At 36.9% G+C, this 17573-nt stretch overlaps 1 protein-coding gene across 1 annotated transcript; it reads left to right on the top strand.

The window, feature by feature from the left end:
- Nucleotides 1–8825: 8825 nt before the first annotated feature.
- On the top strand, nt 8826–11251 carry LOC108681129. Its single transcript, XM_018170122.2, has one exon. The coding sequence runs from the start codon at nt 9123–9125 to the stop codon at nt 10308–10310; it is 1188 nt and encodes a 395-aa protein (XP_018025611.1). The 5' UTR covers nt 8826–9122; the 3' UTR covers nt 10311–11251.
- Nucleotides 11252–17573: the final 6322 nt, after the last annotated feature.

The raw sequence follows: 17573 nt of genomic DNA, 5'->3' as shown, positions 1-17573 counted from the left end.
AGTTTATGTTGTTAAGATGATCGTCATCTTAGCTGCTGTTTGGAACGCGATTCTCAGCAGTCAAACTTTCAAAAATCGATGCATGGGGTCTTATCGATGGCGGGTCAATACTTTAGTCCGTCTGAATACTAATTAGCAACCCTCACGACAATACTCGGACTCACGTGTCTCTAATTTTGGAAGGAGCACAAAGTTCCCCATGTTCTATAAGGCTCAGTGCTTGGGCCAGAAGCTTTTACAGGTACATGGAATGTTCCATGTTCTTCAAGTCCCATGCAGTTCTCGGACCAGAAACTTCTCCATGAACATGCAGTATCATGTGTTCCAGCAATGCCAGCTCTCGGGCCAGAAACTTCTCCATGAACATGCAGTATCATGTGTTCCAGCAATGCCAGTGCTCGGGCCAGCCTGTCTCGAGCAGAGCGCGGCAAAGTCGCCGCTGCGCCGTGTAATCATCTTCGCTGAAACGATGTACTTTTCGTTGGGCCTGCAAGAGCGTCAAGCTTTCTCAGTGAGCTATGGATTCCCGGAGTTGTCCATTTGTCATGTGCTGCAATTTTCTTGGAATTACGCTGCATAACGTTTGAGGAAGTTTAAACTTTCGCCTTAAAAATGACGAACACCAATTTTTTTCTTCGCCAGCAAACCGAGGTCGTTTGCTTTGACATTTTCAAGTTACGGCGCCCATGAGTCCTTTTACACATTTTGATCATTCAGATAAAACTATTAAGCAGGGAATTTTGTACAGCAAGAAGTTTTTGTCTTGCATCCGTAAATACTGTGATGTTATTAAATATGAAAATCCAACCCATATGGAGCTAGCGTAAATTCATCGTTGAGATTACGGCTGCTGCAAAAATATTTCTAAATTTCTTACCTTGATACTAGGAAATTTCATCCTGACTCATAAACATTCTCATGGATCGAATAAAGATCAATAATAATTACAGGTCCGCAACGTCCGTAGGTTGGTTTTTGCAGCGCAGTATTCATTTATGCCGCGGTAGCGAGACGTTCATACCTTCTATGGCTAAGAAAGACTTTCATTAGCTGCGTAAGTAGCTTCTGTGTTGCCTGTGGATAATGTACCCTGCTTTTTCTGTCTGACACTCTGCAAATTTTTTAACGATCGCAAGTTTAAAGACGAATTTCCACACCTGTAAGATTTTTTAATATATATTTTACTGTCGACATTGAGTTATGAATATATCATGTCTTTTCAGTATTTTGTTTAGTAGATTAGGACTTTTCTCGCATTCCGATGTTTTTTAAGTCTATCAGTGATGCACAATAGCCCGCATGCTAATAATCCGCAAACGCTTCACAAGATAGCGTCTACATCCTGCAACGATGGACGTTAACAAAACTGAGCTCAAGAGAACCTAATGATCCCCTCGTCTGAATAAAACTGTTAATATTGGCAAGATTCGGTCGATAGGTATTGATAAATGTAGCTATTCTTCACAGGTAATCGCGTGGCTAACGCCGTGCTGATGGTTTCGGCTGTTCCGAACACGTTCATCAAGATGCCCATTCGACATTTTGTGGGGTTTACGAATAATCTATTGTAGTAAATCGTAAGCTTGTTCATCGGTTGTATGGTCTGTGCAATATTGTGTTCGGCCTCTGTAGTTGAGTGCCAACAACGACCATAATTAGATGTTTTATGGAAGATTTGGAACGGATTTGAATTTGAAGAACATTTTTAGGTAATTTCTGAAGAGCATGCGATGGTCATAGGTACATTTGCACCTATCTGTGTTCAGTGTAGTTTTTGATGTGTTTTAAACATGCAAATCAAATTTGAATTTTCTCATATTGTCTGAGGTGGATTTTAGTGCTAGAAGTGAAGTCTCCCCATGGCCTTCAATGCTGAAGTGAGCATCAGAAAGGATTGTTTTCTCCGTCTCAAAACAATATATTTCAGTAACAAACTCCAACAAAAATAACATTATTTTTTCGATTCCTCTTCATGGAAGAATTGGCGAGTGCTAACACAAGGTGTCCGAAAGGACCAACAGGACTGTAAGACAAGCCTAATGGTAAAATAATGACATCCTCAGGGCGACATCATGTCGCTCTCTTTCCACTGCTGAGTAACATTGAGTTGTTGCATTTTATCCCCTGGCACCTCCCGGAGAAAGCCCAGGAAATTCATATAATTATCCCATTAACGGAGCATTGCGGCATCACGTTTATCGCACGATACGTCTTTTTAAATAATGTAAATCTGTCTATTATTGGTGACTTCTTTAACGATTGTTTCTCAATAATTTATTTTTAAATTGGTTCCAGATTCCGAATTCGAAAGACGTGATTCTTTCAGTTAGTACTGCCCTAGAATTGTTCTTTCATCAGTGGTGAGCATGGGCTACGATTTTTAATGTCTTATTTTCATTTGATTTCATTTGAACGAAAAATGCTTTAGGTTGAATAAACGGAAAATTTGTTTTGTTTTTCTCGAGTTTGGATAGATGTATAGCAAGAATAGCCGTACAAAAAAATTTTCGTCTGTGGGACTAATCTGAACGGATGCTGGTGATGTTGCAGTATACTGGCTACCAGCGCCGGCCGTCTCTTGGCATGCGGCCTCTGCTACTTTTTCTCATCTTCAGAGAAAGGAAATCTTGCAAAACTTGGTCATTAAAATCAGGCTTTGGAAATTTATTGAGGCCCTGACATTTTATTGCTGATGGTGAAAAAGAAAGCTGATAAAACGTGGGCTGAAGAAGCGTAAGTCCCGATAAATTCTAACACGGCGAATCCGTGCGCTCAATATTCTGTAGATAAAGAAACTGATAGTGAATAATAAAATGTTGCCAGTAGATAAGAATTAATTTACTGTAATCCAGTAGATAAAAATTAATTGACTGTAATTTGACGGTGCGTATTGCAAATTTGGATTCGTATTGGACATTTTGATCGTGATATAATTTTTGCATCCTATTTCGTTTTTCGCCGCAATATAGAATGTAAAATTAAATTTGAACTATATGTAAAAGGTTGGCATAAGTCGGCATAAGAACGAACTTTTGCGACTGAAAGACTTCGTTTGCTACTTAAAAGAAACTTCTTCGCTATAATTTCAACTGAAATGTCCCAAGAAGATTGATTATGAAAGTATTGAAAATCAATTTTGAAGTCAGCTACACACTTTATAAGTATTCTTTTCAGTGACGAGGTTACAAATGAAACAATCGTGGAACTTATCCATACTTTTAACATACGGATTATTGCGATGATTATTTATCAAATCATAATCACACCGATTTTAGTTAGTAAAGCCTAAAACTAACTAATAAAAGACGTGTAGTTTGAACCACCGCACCTCGCATCTCACAGCTCTCATCATCTCATCTTTACATCAGTCAGAGTAGATCGTAAATCAGTACAAACAAAGAGCCGATCACTGGAGATTTATGAAAGCTAATTGCACGGAATATCGTTCGAAGTGAGTATGATAGTATCTAGGTCTAGCAGTTGAGGGAGCACGGGACACAGTTTATCCACTTGCATAAGGGACCAACGTCGCACAGAACCTGACACCTTATAGGCCTCTTGGACAAGTCTATCGTCGGTGCCACGAAACCTAACTCATCGAGGACAAATGGCCCGTTGCATGATCACGGCAATGATAAGCAAAGCTCATGGCCGGCTTACGTGGTGCTAAAGTTTGATGAAGTGCAGCGCTGCCGCTTGGCATCAAGATTGGCAGACACTAGAGATTCGGCAGGTCTTGACTGATGGATAAAACAAATGATTAAGAACCAAATTTGCTTCGCGATCCTCAGAAGCAAAAATTACCCGTCTGCTGTGAAGCTTTACTGAAAAATTGTCCGGCGATTAAGTTGACGATTACAAAAGAGTCTTCTTTACACGCCGCTAATTATTCAAACACAGCAAGTCTCCTCATCCGCAGTCATTTGTCCGTTTAAAGAGCCACAAGACTTCGGTACCCAACCTCTCTTTTGCCGAGTTTAATCTCAGTCTTATGCCAGGTGATTTATGCCATGGAGAAGCATAAGTTCCAACTTTACCTTTTATGAAACAAGTTGTATGTGCCCTCGTGTGTTCAGCGTCAATTATTGTATGGATAAATCAACAGGAGTGAACCACTGTAAACTTAATAATTTCAGGAGATGCAAGTGGAAGAATAACACTGTTATGTGAGTACAAGACTGGTCGAATTGCCCCAGAGCTTATAGTGTATTCATTTTGAAAGAAATAATTACACCATTCGCGAACTTTGAAACTAAAAATCGAGCAATAATCCTGAATCATGGGATCTCAAACAATATTTTGAATAGTAACCACATACTATAAGTCGATTTTATTTCTTCAGCAGAGATTTCTTCACAAAAGTCATCGAGAGCAGCGATCGTTCCAGACGTAGTTGCCGAGGCTGTGCAGCGTGCCAGCATTCTAGGCTCAATAACTTCTGGCTCACACAGAGCTCCCGTTAAAGATGTCGTGCGCTTATAAAAATTGCTCCCTCAAGACAAAAAGACATTAGAAAATAATTTGCCAGTACCCGTTAATATGCATAAATACAATCCAAACGTTAATTAGATCTAAAAAAATCCATTGATATAACCAATTGCTATAAATAACACAAATTATATCAATTTACGTTGAGGTCGATGAACGCGATTCATTTAAATTAATCTACAATGAATCACGTATCATAGAAAATAATATATATAAGTAATTGTGCATACAAGTTAAGTAAGAGGAGAAGGCATAAAACTCAGCTAACATTTAAATATGAATGTTGACTTATAGAGGGATACATTATTTGGAGACATTTCATGAAAACATTGGAATAAATGACGCGGCACTTCCAACTTATCAATATTAACAATAATAAATATGGCTCCATATCAAAGAAAGTGATTTTTAGTTCTAATAATCATCCCTGAACTGGAAAAATCTCACGACCGTTCCAGCGCGAGATTTTTTGTAGACTGAATGAAATTTTCTAGTGGAAGATCTCGCAAGTGCTAAGCACTAACAAGAAATTTTGCCTGCTTAGCTGCATCAGCAACATGAACCTTCTATTTACAGAAATTTATAGATATCTCTAGCCGAAATTCATTGGGCAAACTCCTATAAACAACCGAGCAGACTTGGCTGGCTAAGAAATATTCATTAGTGCCTATATATTTTTATTTAAACAAGCTGGTCATCAACAATATTTAATCCAAACCATGCTGCATATATCTCTCAAAATATTACTCAATAATATTCCATCTAAAACATTGAGCTCTAACTAGAGTTGCACCGCGTGAAGAAAATTAATCCGAGCTCTCAATAAATGACCGCGGCACGCGTACATCTCAGCAAGTGATGCCGTAGGCGTTGTCGCGTAACTGCAATTTTGATGAGGCTTCAGATCTCTTTTGAGGCATTGAATGAGTGTAAGCCTGGCTAATTACATCTGCATTAACACGCTCTTCGCTGCTCAGCACAGCATTTTATTGCTTCAGTGATGGACGACCTGAGAGCTTTGCAAGACAACGCCTGGTTTCGGCTCGCAATTCTGCTTGCTTGGCGACTGAATGCCGCCGCTAAGAATCGGGTGATTACAACCAATCTCTGCCGCAACCGGTTGAGTTATTCAAAGCATTAATATCTCGGATACTTAAATTAATTTGTTTCATAAATACGTATAGCCAATTCAACTGAGTCTTTATAGCATTGATATTTATGATGAACTCGATCTGTTAAATTTTTAATTCTAAAATTCCGGAAATTTTTCCTTACCAGGCTGCGGAAAAATCTTGTTAAAATGCAATCGTTTATTACTTTAAAAATCATCCTACAGTGACGTCAAACACATTAAATTTATTTAATGTTATTCAAGATTATAATTAAATTAAATATTTATTTATTTATGTTTTTTATATTATATAATTATTTATTAGTTAAAATTTCGAAAAATGTATTATTTTTATTTTCGGAAGATTTCTGTTCTTTCAAGTGCTAATTTCTTTGAAATCTTTCCCATAATGCCATTATTTTGGTTGTATAGTTTAAAGCTTTTATAAAATCATTAAATTGGCTATAATTTAGCAAGGAACCATGTAATATGAATTACTAAATTAATATGTAACCCATGACTTCCTTTCATTTCTTGCGTAACTTTAAACCATCATCGACGACAACGCGGTGGAATTTCTGAACGGCGTCTCCGCTGTTGTGCGCCGCTATGCAAATGGCGCTTCCTAAAGGAGAGCATGGGACTGAGCCTCAGTTTTTTGCCACCCATGCCCTGTCAAAGGCGCGCGGTAAATACGCAACATTTTCGAATGCTTCATTTAATTGGAACAAATTCTTGGGCAAATTGCAGCTGACGTAGTAAATCTCAACAGAAAATTCGTGGTTATGCGATTGAGAAGAGAAGCAAGCCGATGGAGCCGTTCGCTTCTGTAATGTTCGGCATGCAACACGTTTTGCAGCCGTGCCGGACGATTAGGTGGTCATTGAGAGACCAACGATAGTCCACCTAAAGTTTTAAAACTTATATTATTAATTTAATTAGTTCTCAATTTGGAACGGAGTTTTCCATAAACTTGTTCATTATTATGAAAAGTTTGTCGGTTTTTTAAGGTAATTTTCAAATACATTCACTTGCAATTCATGTAAAAAAACATCAAAATTCATATTCCTTCTATGGAGATATCGTTCTTTTTCAGTACTTTAAATTTATTTTTAAATGCACATTTTGACATTTCCTTGCAATTTTTAAGTAATTGTGTCCAATCATTCGACATTTGTCGGTTTCTGATGGCTGTCATGTTTTCGATAATTGAACGCCGATGGCCCGCTTAAAATTTCAACGTCGGCGCGCACTCTCATATTTTATGAGGTTTATGCAAATAACTTCTTGATATCTCAAGCTCTCTCGCTTAAATTTATTATGAGACGCGCATTGTTACCACGAGAGGAAGGTTGATTATAAAGACTCTAAACGATTTAATTTGTTATGCATAAACAGGGAATTTTATAACCATTTGTCTTGCATAATGATCGTCAAGGACTACATAAATATTCAAACAAATTACTTATTGTGATTTGCATGAAATTTTTGAACAGTTTCTCGAAATTTCAATAGATAATGTGCACATTATTTTTAGTAATTTTGTTATAAAGGTTAGTTTTTAGTTACAAAAATGAACGTCAAAATATTGAAAATTGGATGGTGAAATTAAATAAAAGATTTTCCCGAATGTGTCATCCAGTATTATAACTGAAATACGACACCGACCGATGTAATGAATATTTCCGGAATAAATTATTTTTTTGGATACCGTAAATATTATTCAATAATTTGCGGCAGATTCATCTTATTGTACACTTAAAAAATACTTCATGTAATTGGAAAATGAAATTTGATCATTTGTTGTTAGGCCTTTTTCTGATTCCAAAAGACCTCGTGGCCTTAAAAAGCATCAATCTATCATAACACAAAGCTTCTTTATTACAAAATATAATTCCTTTGGTTTTTCAAGCAAATTCTATACAAATATAATTCTTTAATGCAGGTTTTATCGAAGACGAGTATTTATTATTGACTTAAATTTATTTACTTCTCCTGCATTAAAGAACAATTTCTGCATAACTATACCAATATATATGCTTCTATACACATATACTTCTACTAAATACCAATCCTGAACAGGCGCACTTTAAGCTGAAAATTGTTTTCAAATTCCGGTGTTTTTCTTTATGCGCTTATGGCCAATAAATATAGCATTCTAGCATCTCTCAGGGGCAACTAATTTTGTCAGTTTCTCTAGAGACCTCAACGCTGCCCAAGTACCGATTTCGGTCTTCCTTCAAGTCCGTTTATTAATTTTATTATCCACGCCGGGTTATTCAGGCAAAGAAAATATTTTTCGGAAATTTTTCGCGCAAATGAGATATAATTTGAAGTAAACTTTCCAATCTTGATATAAGGTTCCAGCTGATTCGATGAAGATCACATAACATTTCCAAACTTCTTTTGGAAACTCGAGCGTATCCAAGTAACGATCGCCTTAATTAAAAGGTGCAGGCATCGTATCATCGTTATTATTTCTCATACTTATTTTATAATTACCATTTGATCAACAAAATTACCATTTGATCAACGATTTTCAAATTCGAGTAAATAAATAATTAGCATCAAAAGTTAATTTGATCAATTATGCAGAGGAATTTACATCGAGTGCTAATCGTTGTCAGTAAATAATGATTATGGTTTTTAATGTAGCTTCAGTTCTTCGACGTCAAAAAGTTTTCTTCAATTTTTTGGGCATAAATATCAAGCATTCGAATAGCCCGTTGTGGCGTCAGAGAAATTACTTAATTCATATGATATTATTGAAAAAGTAAGAAAAATAAATACTAATTTATCGTCAGTCTGAAAATTTTTATTATATACGGATTCATTTATGCAGTTTGTCGTGCATTTTCTTTTCTCAAAAGGTTCCATCGTTTATTTAAAGAAAAAAACACTTAGAGCCGGAGTTGCTTATTGAATGCGCAGATTATTCATCACGACGGTACGTTCCTAATCACACTGACATCTTTCGACGTGCCTAATTCGTCATATTCAATCCATGAATACGCGCGGAACGGATCTTTCCGAGTCTGAAACTCTATCGATCGCAGTTGATCGAACGATCGAACAGCGACTCGTCACACAACGTCAGATCATCGATCATGTTAGATCACTTTGGTGGTTTTTGACCTGTGGTTATCGTTGAAATTTTAGCGACCACTCAGCTAGGAGCTGTAGGAATGCAGGATGCCTAGAATATTGACGCCAGTTACCTGGCAGACGTTGTGGAGGATGTACGTGCCCAGCTCATCAGATTTTGGCACTGGATGTTGGTGCTAAACCTGTGCTGCCTTCGGCCGTGTAGTTCGCAATTTCTTAATCACTTTCCAATCGGAATAAGAACAAAGTGCCAATACTACAAAAAAAGTATAACGTCTTTTTAAATAAATAATTTGATACATGTTGAAGAAGATTTACTTGAGAACTTGAGCTGATCATTAAAAAATGTAGACAAAAATGGAGAATTGAGCTTCAGAAATGATTGTAACGTGCATAAAGTTAACATCATTTGCCAGTTATGATTGACTCGCATGGACGACCAACGGCAGAACTGCCATCGTGCAGCGAAGTGGCAGCCAGAGGCGATCAGTACACTTTTGTTGATGAATCCTTCACGATCGCTCAGAAAAATTTTCCGCTTAAATCTCTCAGCAGGCGAGGTCTTAAACGCACCTATGAGGACATTATAAAAAGTGATCCATGTGAAGTGATTCAAAGTGATTTAAAAACTCAATCACCAGTGGGAAGTTCCTTAGTCTGTGAGGTGCCGGTGTCACCTTCTGTAAGGTCATCCAGTCTGAACGAATCGATCACAAATTCAGTGAACAGAACTTGCACTGCCGATGCCGAATCTGAGTATTTAAACAATTCTTTTAGTGTACCAAATAACTCGTCAACCTGGGCAACGAGCAACAGTACTGATTCCAATAATAATAGTAGTAGTGACAATAACAGTTTCAGAACTCAAAATGTTTCAGCCGACAATGAAGTGAGTAACGTAACCGTGAGTAACGAAAGTGCAGAAAACAATGTAACTAACGGAGGCGGTGGACGAGGGCGCATAAGCGGCAGAAGAGGGAAGTCGTACGGCCTGCGACCTCGAGCCAGTCTTCGAAGATCCGGAGACGAGAAGGACTCCCCGGAAAGACCAAATCGCAAAAGCGGTCGTAGAGGACGAGCAAGAGGCCACACGCTCTCCAAGTACCGTCGTAACACCGCAAACGCGCGAGAAAGAGATCGGATGCGTGAAATTAACACTGCTTTTGCCACACTACGCGGAGTTTTGCCTTCTTTCGCCTGTCGGAGGATTGCTTCTATGACCAAAATAACAACTTTAAAACTAGCGACCTCCTACATCCGGGCTCTCGCTGACCTCTTGAAGGACCCTCCACCACAACCACAACCTAACGTGCAATTCTTCCCCCCAGCTCTACCAAATCCTTCCACTTCCGTTGTACTTCCCACGTCGATCTCCGGAATGTCGTGCTACGGACAAGGCCTTTTGAACGGGCCTTGCGATGCTGATGGAAGACCGACGATGGAGGCGTCCAGTCCTTGTTTTGATGGGCGTGTAGACCCCGTGGTTGAGGGGCGGGTGGAAGGCCGTTGGTGGAGTGCTGTAGAAAGTGATGTGTTGCAAGGCATCGGCTCTGAAATTGCCTGGGATGATTTAACCCTACCAGATATATGCTGGGGCATGAGCTGACGCAAAATTATTGTCTAGCTGGTAGAGTTATGCTTCTTTGACGGCCTTGGTTCGTATCAAATGTCAAATTTAATGAGAAGTTTGAGGTTTTTGTTCATTTCAATAATTCTCAACACTCTCAAGTATTTAAAAAGCCTTTTCCATTTCTTGAAAACAGTTTTTAGATAACTAATTCAAGATGAAACAACCGCAAAAAGTCATGCAATCACATAATATAACCAATAATGAAGCTGCTGCTCCTTCTGCATGAAGGAATCATGTAAACTTCTGTTGGTTTAGATTAAAACACTCAAAAATTTTTTGAGCATTAAGTTGCCAAAATACCTTATATATTGTTTATGCATCAACAATTACTAAGCTAACTGTGATTGCTTAACCATTGGCTATTATAATATTCATGTCATTCTCGGATGTTCAATCCTTCTATAAAATTGTTCATGTTTGGTATTTTTTCAATTTGTGCAGTTTATTATGGTGTTACTTACATATGCTAAAATTAAGAGTTTTTACATAGGCTAAAATTAAGCGTCCTGGCTTAAACGTGTGGGTTCTAGTCGTGACGGTTCAGAGACATACATTCGTTCATGATAAATGATGCTAGATAATTTCTTTCTGTGTACACCTGCCTGTGAAGGAGAAGTTTTCGGCATTTCAAATTCCATTCCAAATTCTATAGGATTCGTCTGAGAAAATTCTACGGTGTTATACAACCTTCTTTCGTAATTTAAAGGGATAGGAATTTGTATACATATCAATCTGTACGTCATTATTCCCGGTTATTAATTATAGTTTATTCGTGTAAATGCTGTGTTAATTCAAATGAAATGAACATTACTACACAAATTGTACAAATTAAAGCTTTTCCATCCTGTGGATGAGGCTTCTTTATTAATTTATTTGTTTATATTTTATACATCAAGAACATTTGTTAGGAAATATTTGGGAATGTTATTATTAAATCTTATTTGAACTGAATGGTGTTTTTTATTTCCACAAGTTTCCAAAACCGCTACAAAATTTATATTGCTAAACCTCCTCTAAATAAGGCAAAAATTTATTTCAAACTGCAACATTCAATGAAAATTTCAGTTGAGGTGCGACTTTATCCAGCAGTACAATATTTACACGAGAGCTATGGTCTGCTTCTGGTCTCTCTGAGAGAGAATTACTAGCTGTTAATTAATAACCATTACCTTTATTAATTAAATTAATACCTATAATGCATTGATTATATATGTTTCATCCATATTGCGAATACGAGGCATGATAATACCACACCGCTATATGCAGAGGCACTGCCATGTCACAGATTAAGATATCTCAAGTATCTGGAAATGAAACTGTTCTCGGCAGTTAGAAGTGTTGTCGCTAAAATTGCTTCTAGAGCTTTTATGGCAGAAAAAGGATCATAGTTAATTATTTGATCCACATTAATTCTTTGATTACTTTAATTCTCTGATTCGCATTAATTCTTCGATTCCCATTAATTCCTTGATTCACATTAATTCTTCGATTCCCATTAATTCTTTGATTCCTATTAATTCTTTGATTCCCATTAAATCTTTGACTCCTTTAATTGTTTGATTCACATTAATTCTTTGATTCCCAATAATTCCTTTATTCACATTAATTCTTTGATTCACATTAGCATACATATCATAATGAATTACGTCTCAGAAGAAGTCCGTCATTTATGAATTATCTTATGGATACATATCACGTTATACACGCGCGATTGATGACCAGAGAATTCGTTAATTTATATTATCATGTCAGAGGTCTTGATTATTGTTGAAAATATTGATTTATATTACCATTATATGAAGAATTGTTCCACTCCTTGATAATATAAATCAACAAATTCTCTGGTCATCAATCGCGGTGTATAAACAAGTAAATTGTGCCATCTAATACCAAAATCACGTTATGTAGACAAATACCATAACAAGGTTGTGGAAAATTGTCTTGAGGCTTAATTAATAATTGCAAAAAAACTTTTAATGAGTCTTGTATCCACAATACAAAAGTATTATGCAACCATTTCTTTAGGGAGAGATAAGGCATGGCAATTATAAAAATGCTTCATATAAATGATGAATAATGAGTATGATGAATATGATCATATGAACGCTGATGGATGAAGAACGCAAGAACGCTTTATCTATGGAATATTCCACAAAGATGAAAGTGAGTGATATCTAAATAATACTTAAACTTTAGCGCCAACTTTTGGAACAATAAACATTAAGCAAGGTGATGCTCTGGAACTCTTGAAATCTTTCCCGTGTCTCAAGTCTTGAGGAGGGCGTTTGATGACCTGTGTAATCTGAACCTGGAAGCCGCGAGACGACCAATCGCCAGCCAGGATCTGTCGTGGTCACGATCCTTGTCTTCATGACGAAGACGAGGGCCGACCATCACGCATCGTCAGGGTCCACATTCTACACATTTTAAACGCACTTTCAACCCGCTATTTTCCAAACATGTAACTATAATTTTGCACTGTAAGCAATGTTTTCTTCTTCATTTTCAATGGTCAAAAATACGTTAATTTTTTTCAATCCAACAGACAATACTGTTGCATTATAAACACTTCTAGTAAATTTACCTGAACAGTTGGTTTCTTACATTACCAATGCATTACTGAAAAGGAGAAGAATGTTTAGTTTATTCACGTCACTAAGCCTCAAATTTCAAGAGTTCCCTTGACTGCGGTTTGTTTTGAGAGCGTCAAGCGTTTCTTCCTTGCCTTAAAGTCTGCAATAAAGCTGAGCCCGAATGTCGTTGCAGGGACAAAAGGTCCTTCAAATTACTCCTGACACGAATGGAAAGACGAGAATTGCTGTACTTGCAGGGGCTGCGAGCGTTGTTTCATGGGAGGCGGCATCTTCTTTCGAAATGTACACTTTCTCGGTCCCCACATTCCCTGCTGTACGGGAAAACTCATGAATAATTGCTGGTGCTATCTACATGTTTATTTTCAATTTTCAAGATTATTTAACAAGTAAATTGTTGTTTGCGTTTCAAGCGACCTATAATAAGCAGGCATACATAAAAATTTTATTTCAAGATTTGAATAACAAATTCAAGGTTCCATATGAAATAATTTTTTTAACACAAGCACACATACAATTAAATTTCAAAAGCCCTGCTCACACCTAACTGAATGAATCTACGAATTTTAGTTTTTTTTTCGAAAAGGGAATTAAGTTCTTCAGTTTCGATTATCTATTTCTAAAATGGAGCCAAAGTGTGCAGCTCACAGATGCAATTAGGCGAGCGTTTGCGCCAACAAAACAAGTGTAGTTAACCTGAAGTGTCACGACACGAGATTAGGTGTCGCATAGGTCGCTTGTAACTCAATGCGAGTGATGCGATCTTTACGATATCAACAATAGACAGACTGGAAAGTTTTTACCTCCACTGTTGTGTGAATCATCGCCGAATTGTGGAAGGCCGCCTTTTTAAAGTGGTTAGCCGTAAGTGAAGCATCGGTGAATTTTAGCTTGCAGATGAGAGAGCCGACGACCGCCCGCTAATAACGTAGCTAAATTATACCTGAGGAGCATGGGTACAAATGTGTCTGGAAAAACACACCTCGCGATTGTTTGACAAGCAGGCGAGTGGTCGTTTGGAGATCACCTTCGCTCTCCAGGCTCCAAAACCAATACTCGTGAAAGGAAGTCCGCTCTGCCGGGGCTCCTCCACTTAAGATCGGCCGATATCTCCTGACGTAAATGCTGACTTATGCTTACCCAAATATTTTTGACCCTCAACTGAGAGTCCAGATGTTTGACTGATGCTTACCCAAATATTTATCAGGCCTTAACTGAAACCCTACAGCACGACAGGCTTATCCAAATATCTCCATATGCTCATATGCAAGACCTCTGACATGTTGATTTGAGCATCTCAAAATACTTGGAGTTTCATATGAAAGTCAAGAAAGTCACACATTTAAACTCAACAATAACAAAAATGTTAACTAAATATTTCAGAAACGAAAATTGCTTTCATCGGCCAAACATACCTCGGCTCTTTAATCTATGTTGTTCATTTTTCACCTTGACCAAGCGTGGTCTCCAATCGAAATATTAATATCTTCAGATGTTACGATGCCTCTTCAAATTGACGACGCATCAAGATTGAAAAATTAAGAATTTGTTTCTATAGCTGAAACAGACGCTCTAACATGAACAGGGATCGAGAATTAATTGTCTTGAGTCCCGGTACAGACCAGTAACGGTAGAGGTATATTCTAATGGAAAAGCTTCCCTGGCATGTAAGTATAATAATTTCATATGAGCATTTTATCAAGACCTCATTTACAAGTAGCCGGATCACTTCAAACTTCTTATTCACATATATAAACAGAGGAAATCTTCGAAAAGTTACTATTGTTAATATAATATAATATAATATAATATAATATAATATAATATAATATAATATAATGTAATATAATATAATATAATATAATATAATATAATTTAATATAATATAATATAACATAATATAATATGAGGACAGTAATTCATTTTTTTGCGATTCGGATATTATTGTTTGTTTATTATTATAAGATCTACATGAATGCACTTATTTTACTATCGGCACGTAAGATCATCACGTACACCATGAATGAAATTTCGTGCATATTGAGATGATTATTTCAAGAACTAGAAAAGCAGACCAATATATTTCCACGCAATGAATCGAATGCAAGAAAATTTAAGTTTCAATGGTCGTACTGTTTTTTTATGTCAAACAAAAATTATTTTGATTGGTGGTTGTGAGAGTATTTTTCATTTATAATTTACAATCATTTTTTTCTAACTAAAAACTGAGCAGTTCTCAAGCACCATCTTAACCATTTCTTCGACTTCACATTGTTAAGATTATTTATAGAAAGAACACTCAGGTACAAACAGACATTGTAAAATTAGCAGTTTGAACAAATTACGTCCATCTCTCCATTGTAAAAAATTTTTCCTGTCGGAATTTGAATGAACCTCATGTTTATCAATTGTATAGTGACTTTTAGTTCGAATTACTGCAATAGCTAAATTGAGCGAACAGTAATCTTAAAGTAAATTTTTTTCCGTGTGATTAGAATGCGTGAAAAAACACCGATTGATGATAAAAATGCACTATGAAATTTTAATAATAGATATTAATATTGTCCAATTCTTTGCACTGAGGGTTATTCAGAGGGTTGTTACGTACCTTCACTTCTCCCGGTTAAAGTCATTTTTCCTTCTTATGGTAGAAAAAAATTTAGTTTCGCGATATATTCGAGTCAAATCGCTTTCTGGTTATATTTTTATTTTCATTCAGACAAGTAAAACGCTGAATGTTCCAGTCAAGCTTCCAAGCATGAATTTTTTTTCTCGCTACATCAGTAGAATGCAAAGAACTCCAGACGAGTACGTCTCGAGCTGACGGACAGAGTAGGATTAGCAGCCTCTACAGAGGCTCGAGAGCCAGGATTAGCGGCTAAATTAGCTCGAATATTTGCCTCTTGAGATGTGATCGAGGGGCTTATCTCGCAAAAAGCTTCCTCTATAATCACGCTTGATTGTTATGATGTCTTGCTTTTAACAGGTATCGTGATAATAATCTTCTATGACTCTCCACGTATGGCGTTGTGTGAATCAATCTCTTATCGACGGTCGAAAAAAGACTTCGACAGAATTAATCTCTTTGAAGTAATCTTTACTGATTAATCTCAGCTTCTAATTAAGGAAGGATGCTTCTCGATCGTGCCCTAGAAGAGCTCTCTGATCAGAACAAGGATCTTTACCGAGCTCCCGTACATGGCTAGGAGTGAATCGATCTGTGATCGCTAGACTAATATACATAGGAGACAATTAGTCGCATTGTATCGCTGCAACGCAACCTATACTGCATAAATTCACGCATCATGGTTATGATTGTCTAAGAGTCAAGAGGGCCGATCTATTTCAGACCGATCGTTTGTCAGTTGTATTAACAAAAATTTCTAATCCTATATTCTTTCTTGTGACATTATCTGTTAAGAAACGCATCTAGAGCATTTACGAACATAAATGTTTTAATTTTACTATATCACAATTTTTAAAATATACGTATATTGAGTACAGGTACAGTTTATTGCTAGCACCAACAGAAATTCTTAAGAACTTTTCTCTCTGCCATAATGTAAAATTTTTTTTCAGAATTTCGTAACGATCGCAACTATTATAATACCTTTACCAAAATAAAGCCATAGAAACTCAACCTAGTTTAATTTCCTACATGATTTTCAGCCCTCACACATAAACAAATGAGTGTTTAAGACCATCCACTACAGCTGAACGCTGCGTCCTGTTTTTTTTTTTTTTTGATGGGGCAGCTATGATTATTAAAAAGATCGATTAAATTTAATTGTAAAGTGTCAAGAATTTTCGAGGATCCAGCCCTGGGCGCTCACCATAGCTGGACACTCGTCCTGTACACACGCGGCGGCCGGACAGAACGTACGTAGTAGATCAAAGCTCGGAATGCCGTCATTTGCATAGCCGTCCAATCCATTCAATAGTTTGCTAATCGCTAATTCGGTTTGGTATGCCGTGCATCGAAAAGAAAATTCCTTCAATGGTTTGTTCAAGAGGGTCAGAGTCATTCGATACGTCGCAATTTCTGCTTAAGGCACCGACGACGAATGGTTAAGAAGATGGCCATGTGAACTTTACAATTGTATTGGTTGGAACTTTTCTTACTAGGGGGAATAAACTTCTTTTTACTTGATCTCAACCCGCACTACTACCCATTTATGTATTTCCTTTGAACTCCTGACGACTTTTAATTAAAAATGTTTCAACATGAAACAAGATTCAACAGTTTTCTTGGTTTATTTACGGCGGATGGGTAATACTTTCGATTTCCTTTCAATTTCATATTCATTCAATTCATAAATATTCCTTTTAAATTTCGCTGAATGGCCTTATCGCGACCTCCAGTCATCGTTGTTTGAAAATTACACAGAATTCTAGAGGTATTTTTAAACTCATGTATAGAGATGTACAGCAAATCCCCCTCAGGCATTCAGGAGGCATTATTAAGAAAATACATAAAAAGTGTTCTTTAAATAATAGCAACATTTGCAGCATGTTGATCCATAATCCTATGACACTATATGCCAATGCCTCCTGTTAACTTTTGAAAGTTGTTTCTTTGCTCTATAATATTACATTTAAACATTGCTTCATAGCATGCGCTGTTTGCTTAAATAATGAAAAATGAATG

The sequence above is a fragment of the Hyalella azteca genome, unplaced genomic scaffold (genome assembly GCF_000764305.2).
Source record: "Hyalella azteca isolate HAZT.00-mixed unplaced genomic scaffold, Hazt_2.0.2 contig5366, whole genome shotgun sequence".
NCBI classification, from domain to species: Eukaryota; Metazoa; Arthropoda; class Malacostraca; order Amphipoda; family Hyalellidae; genus Hyalella; species Hyalella azteca.
The sequence above is the reverse complement of the archived record's forward strand: the minus strand, read 5'-3'. Positions and strand labels throughout refer to the sequence as shown.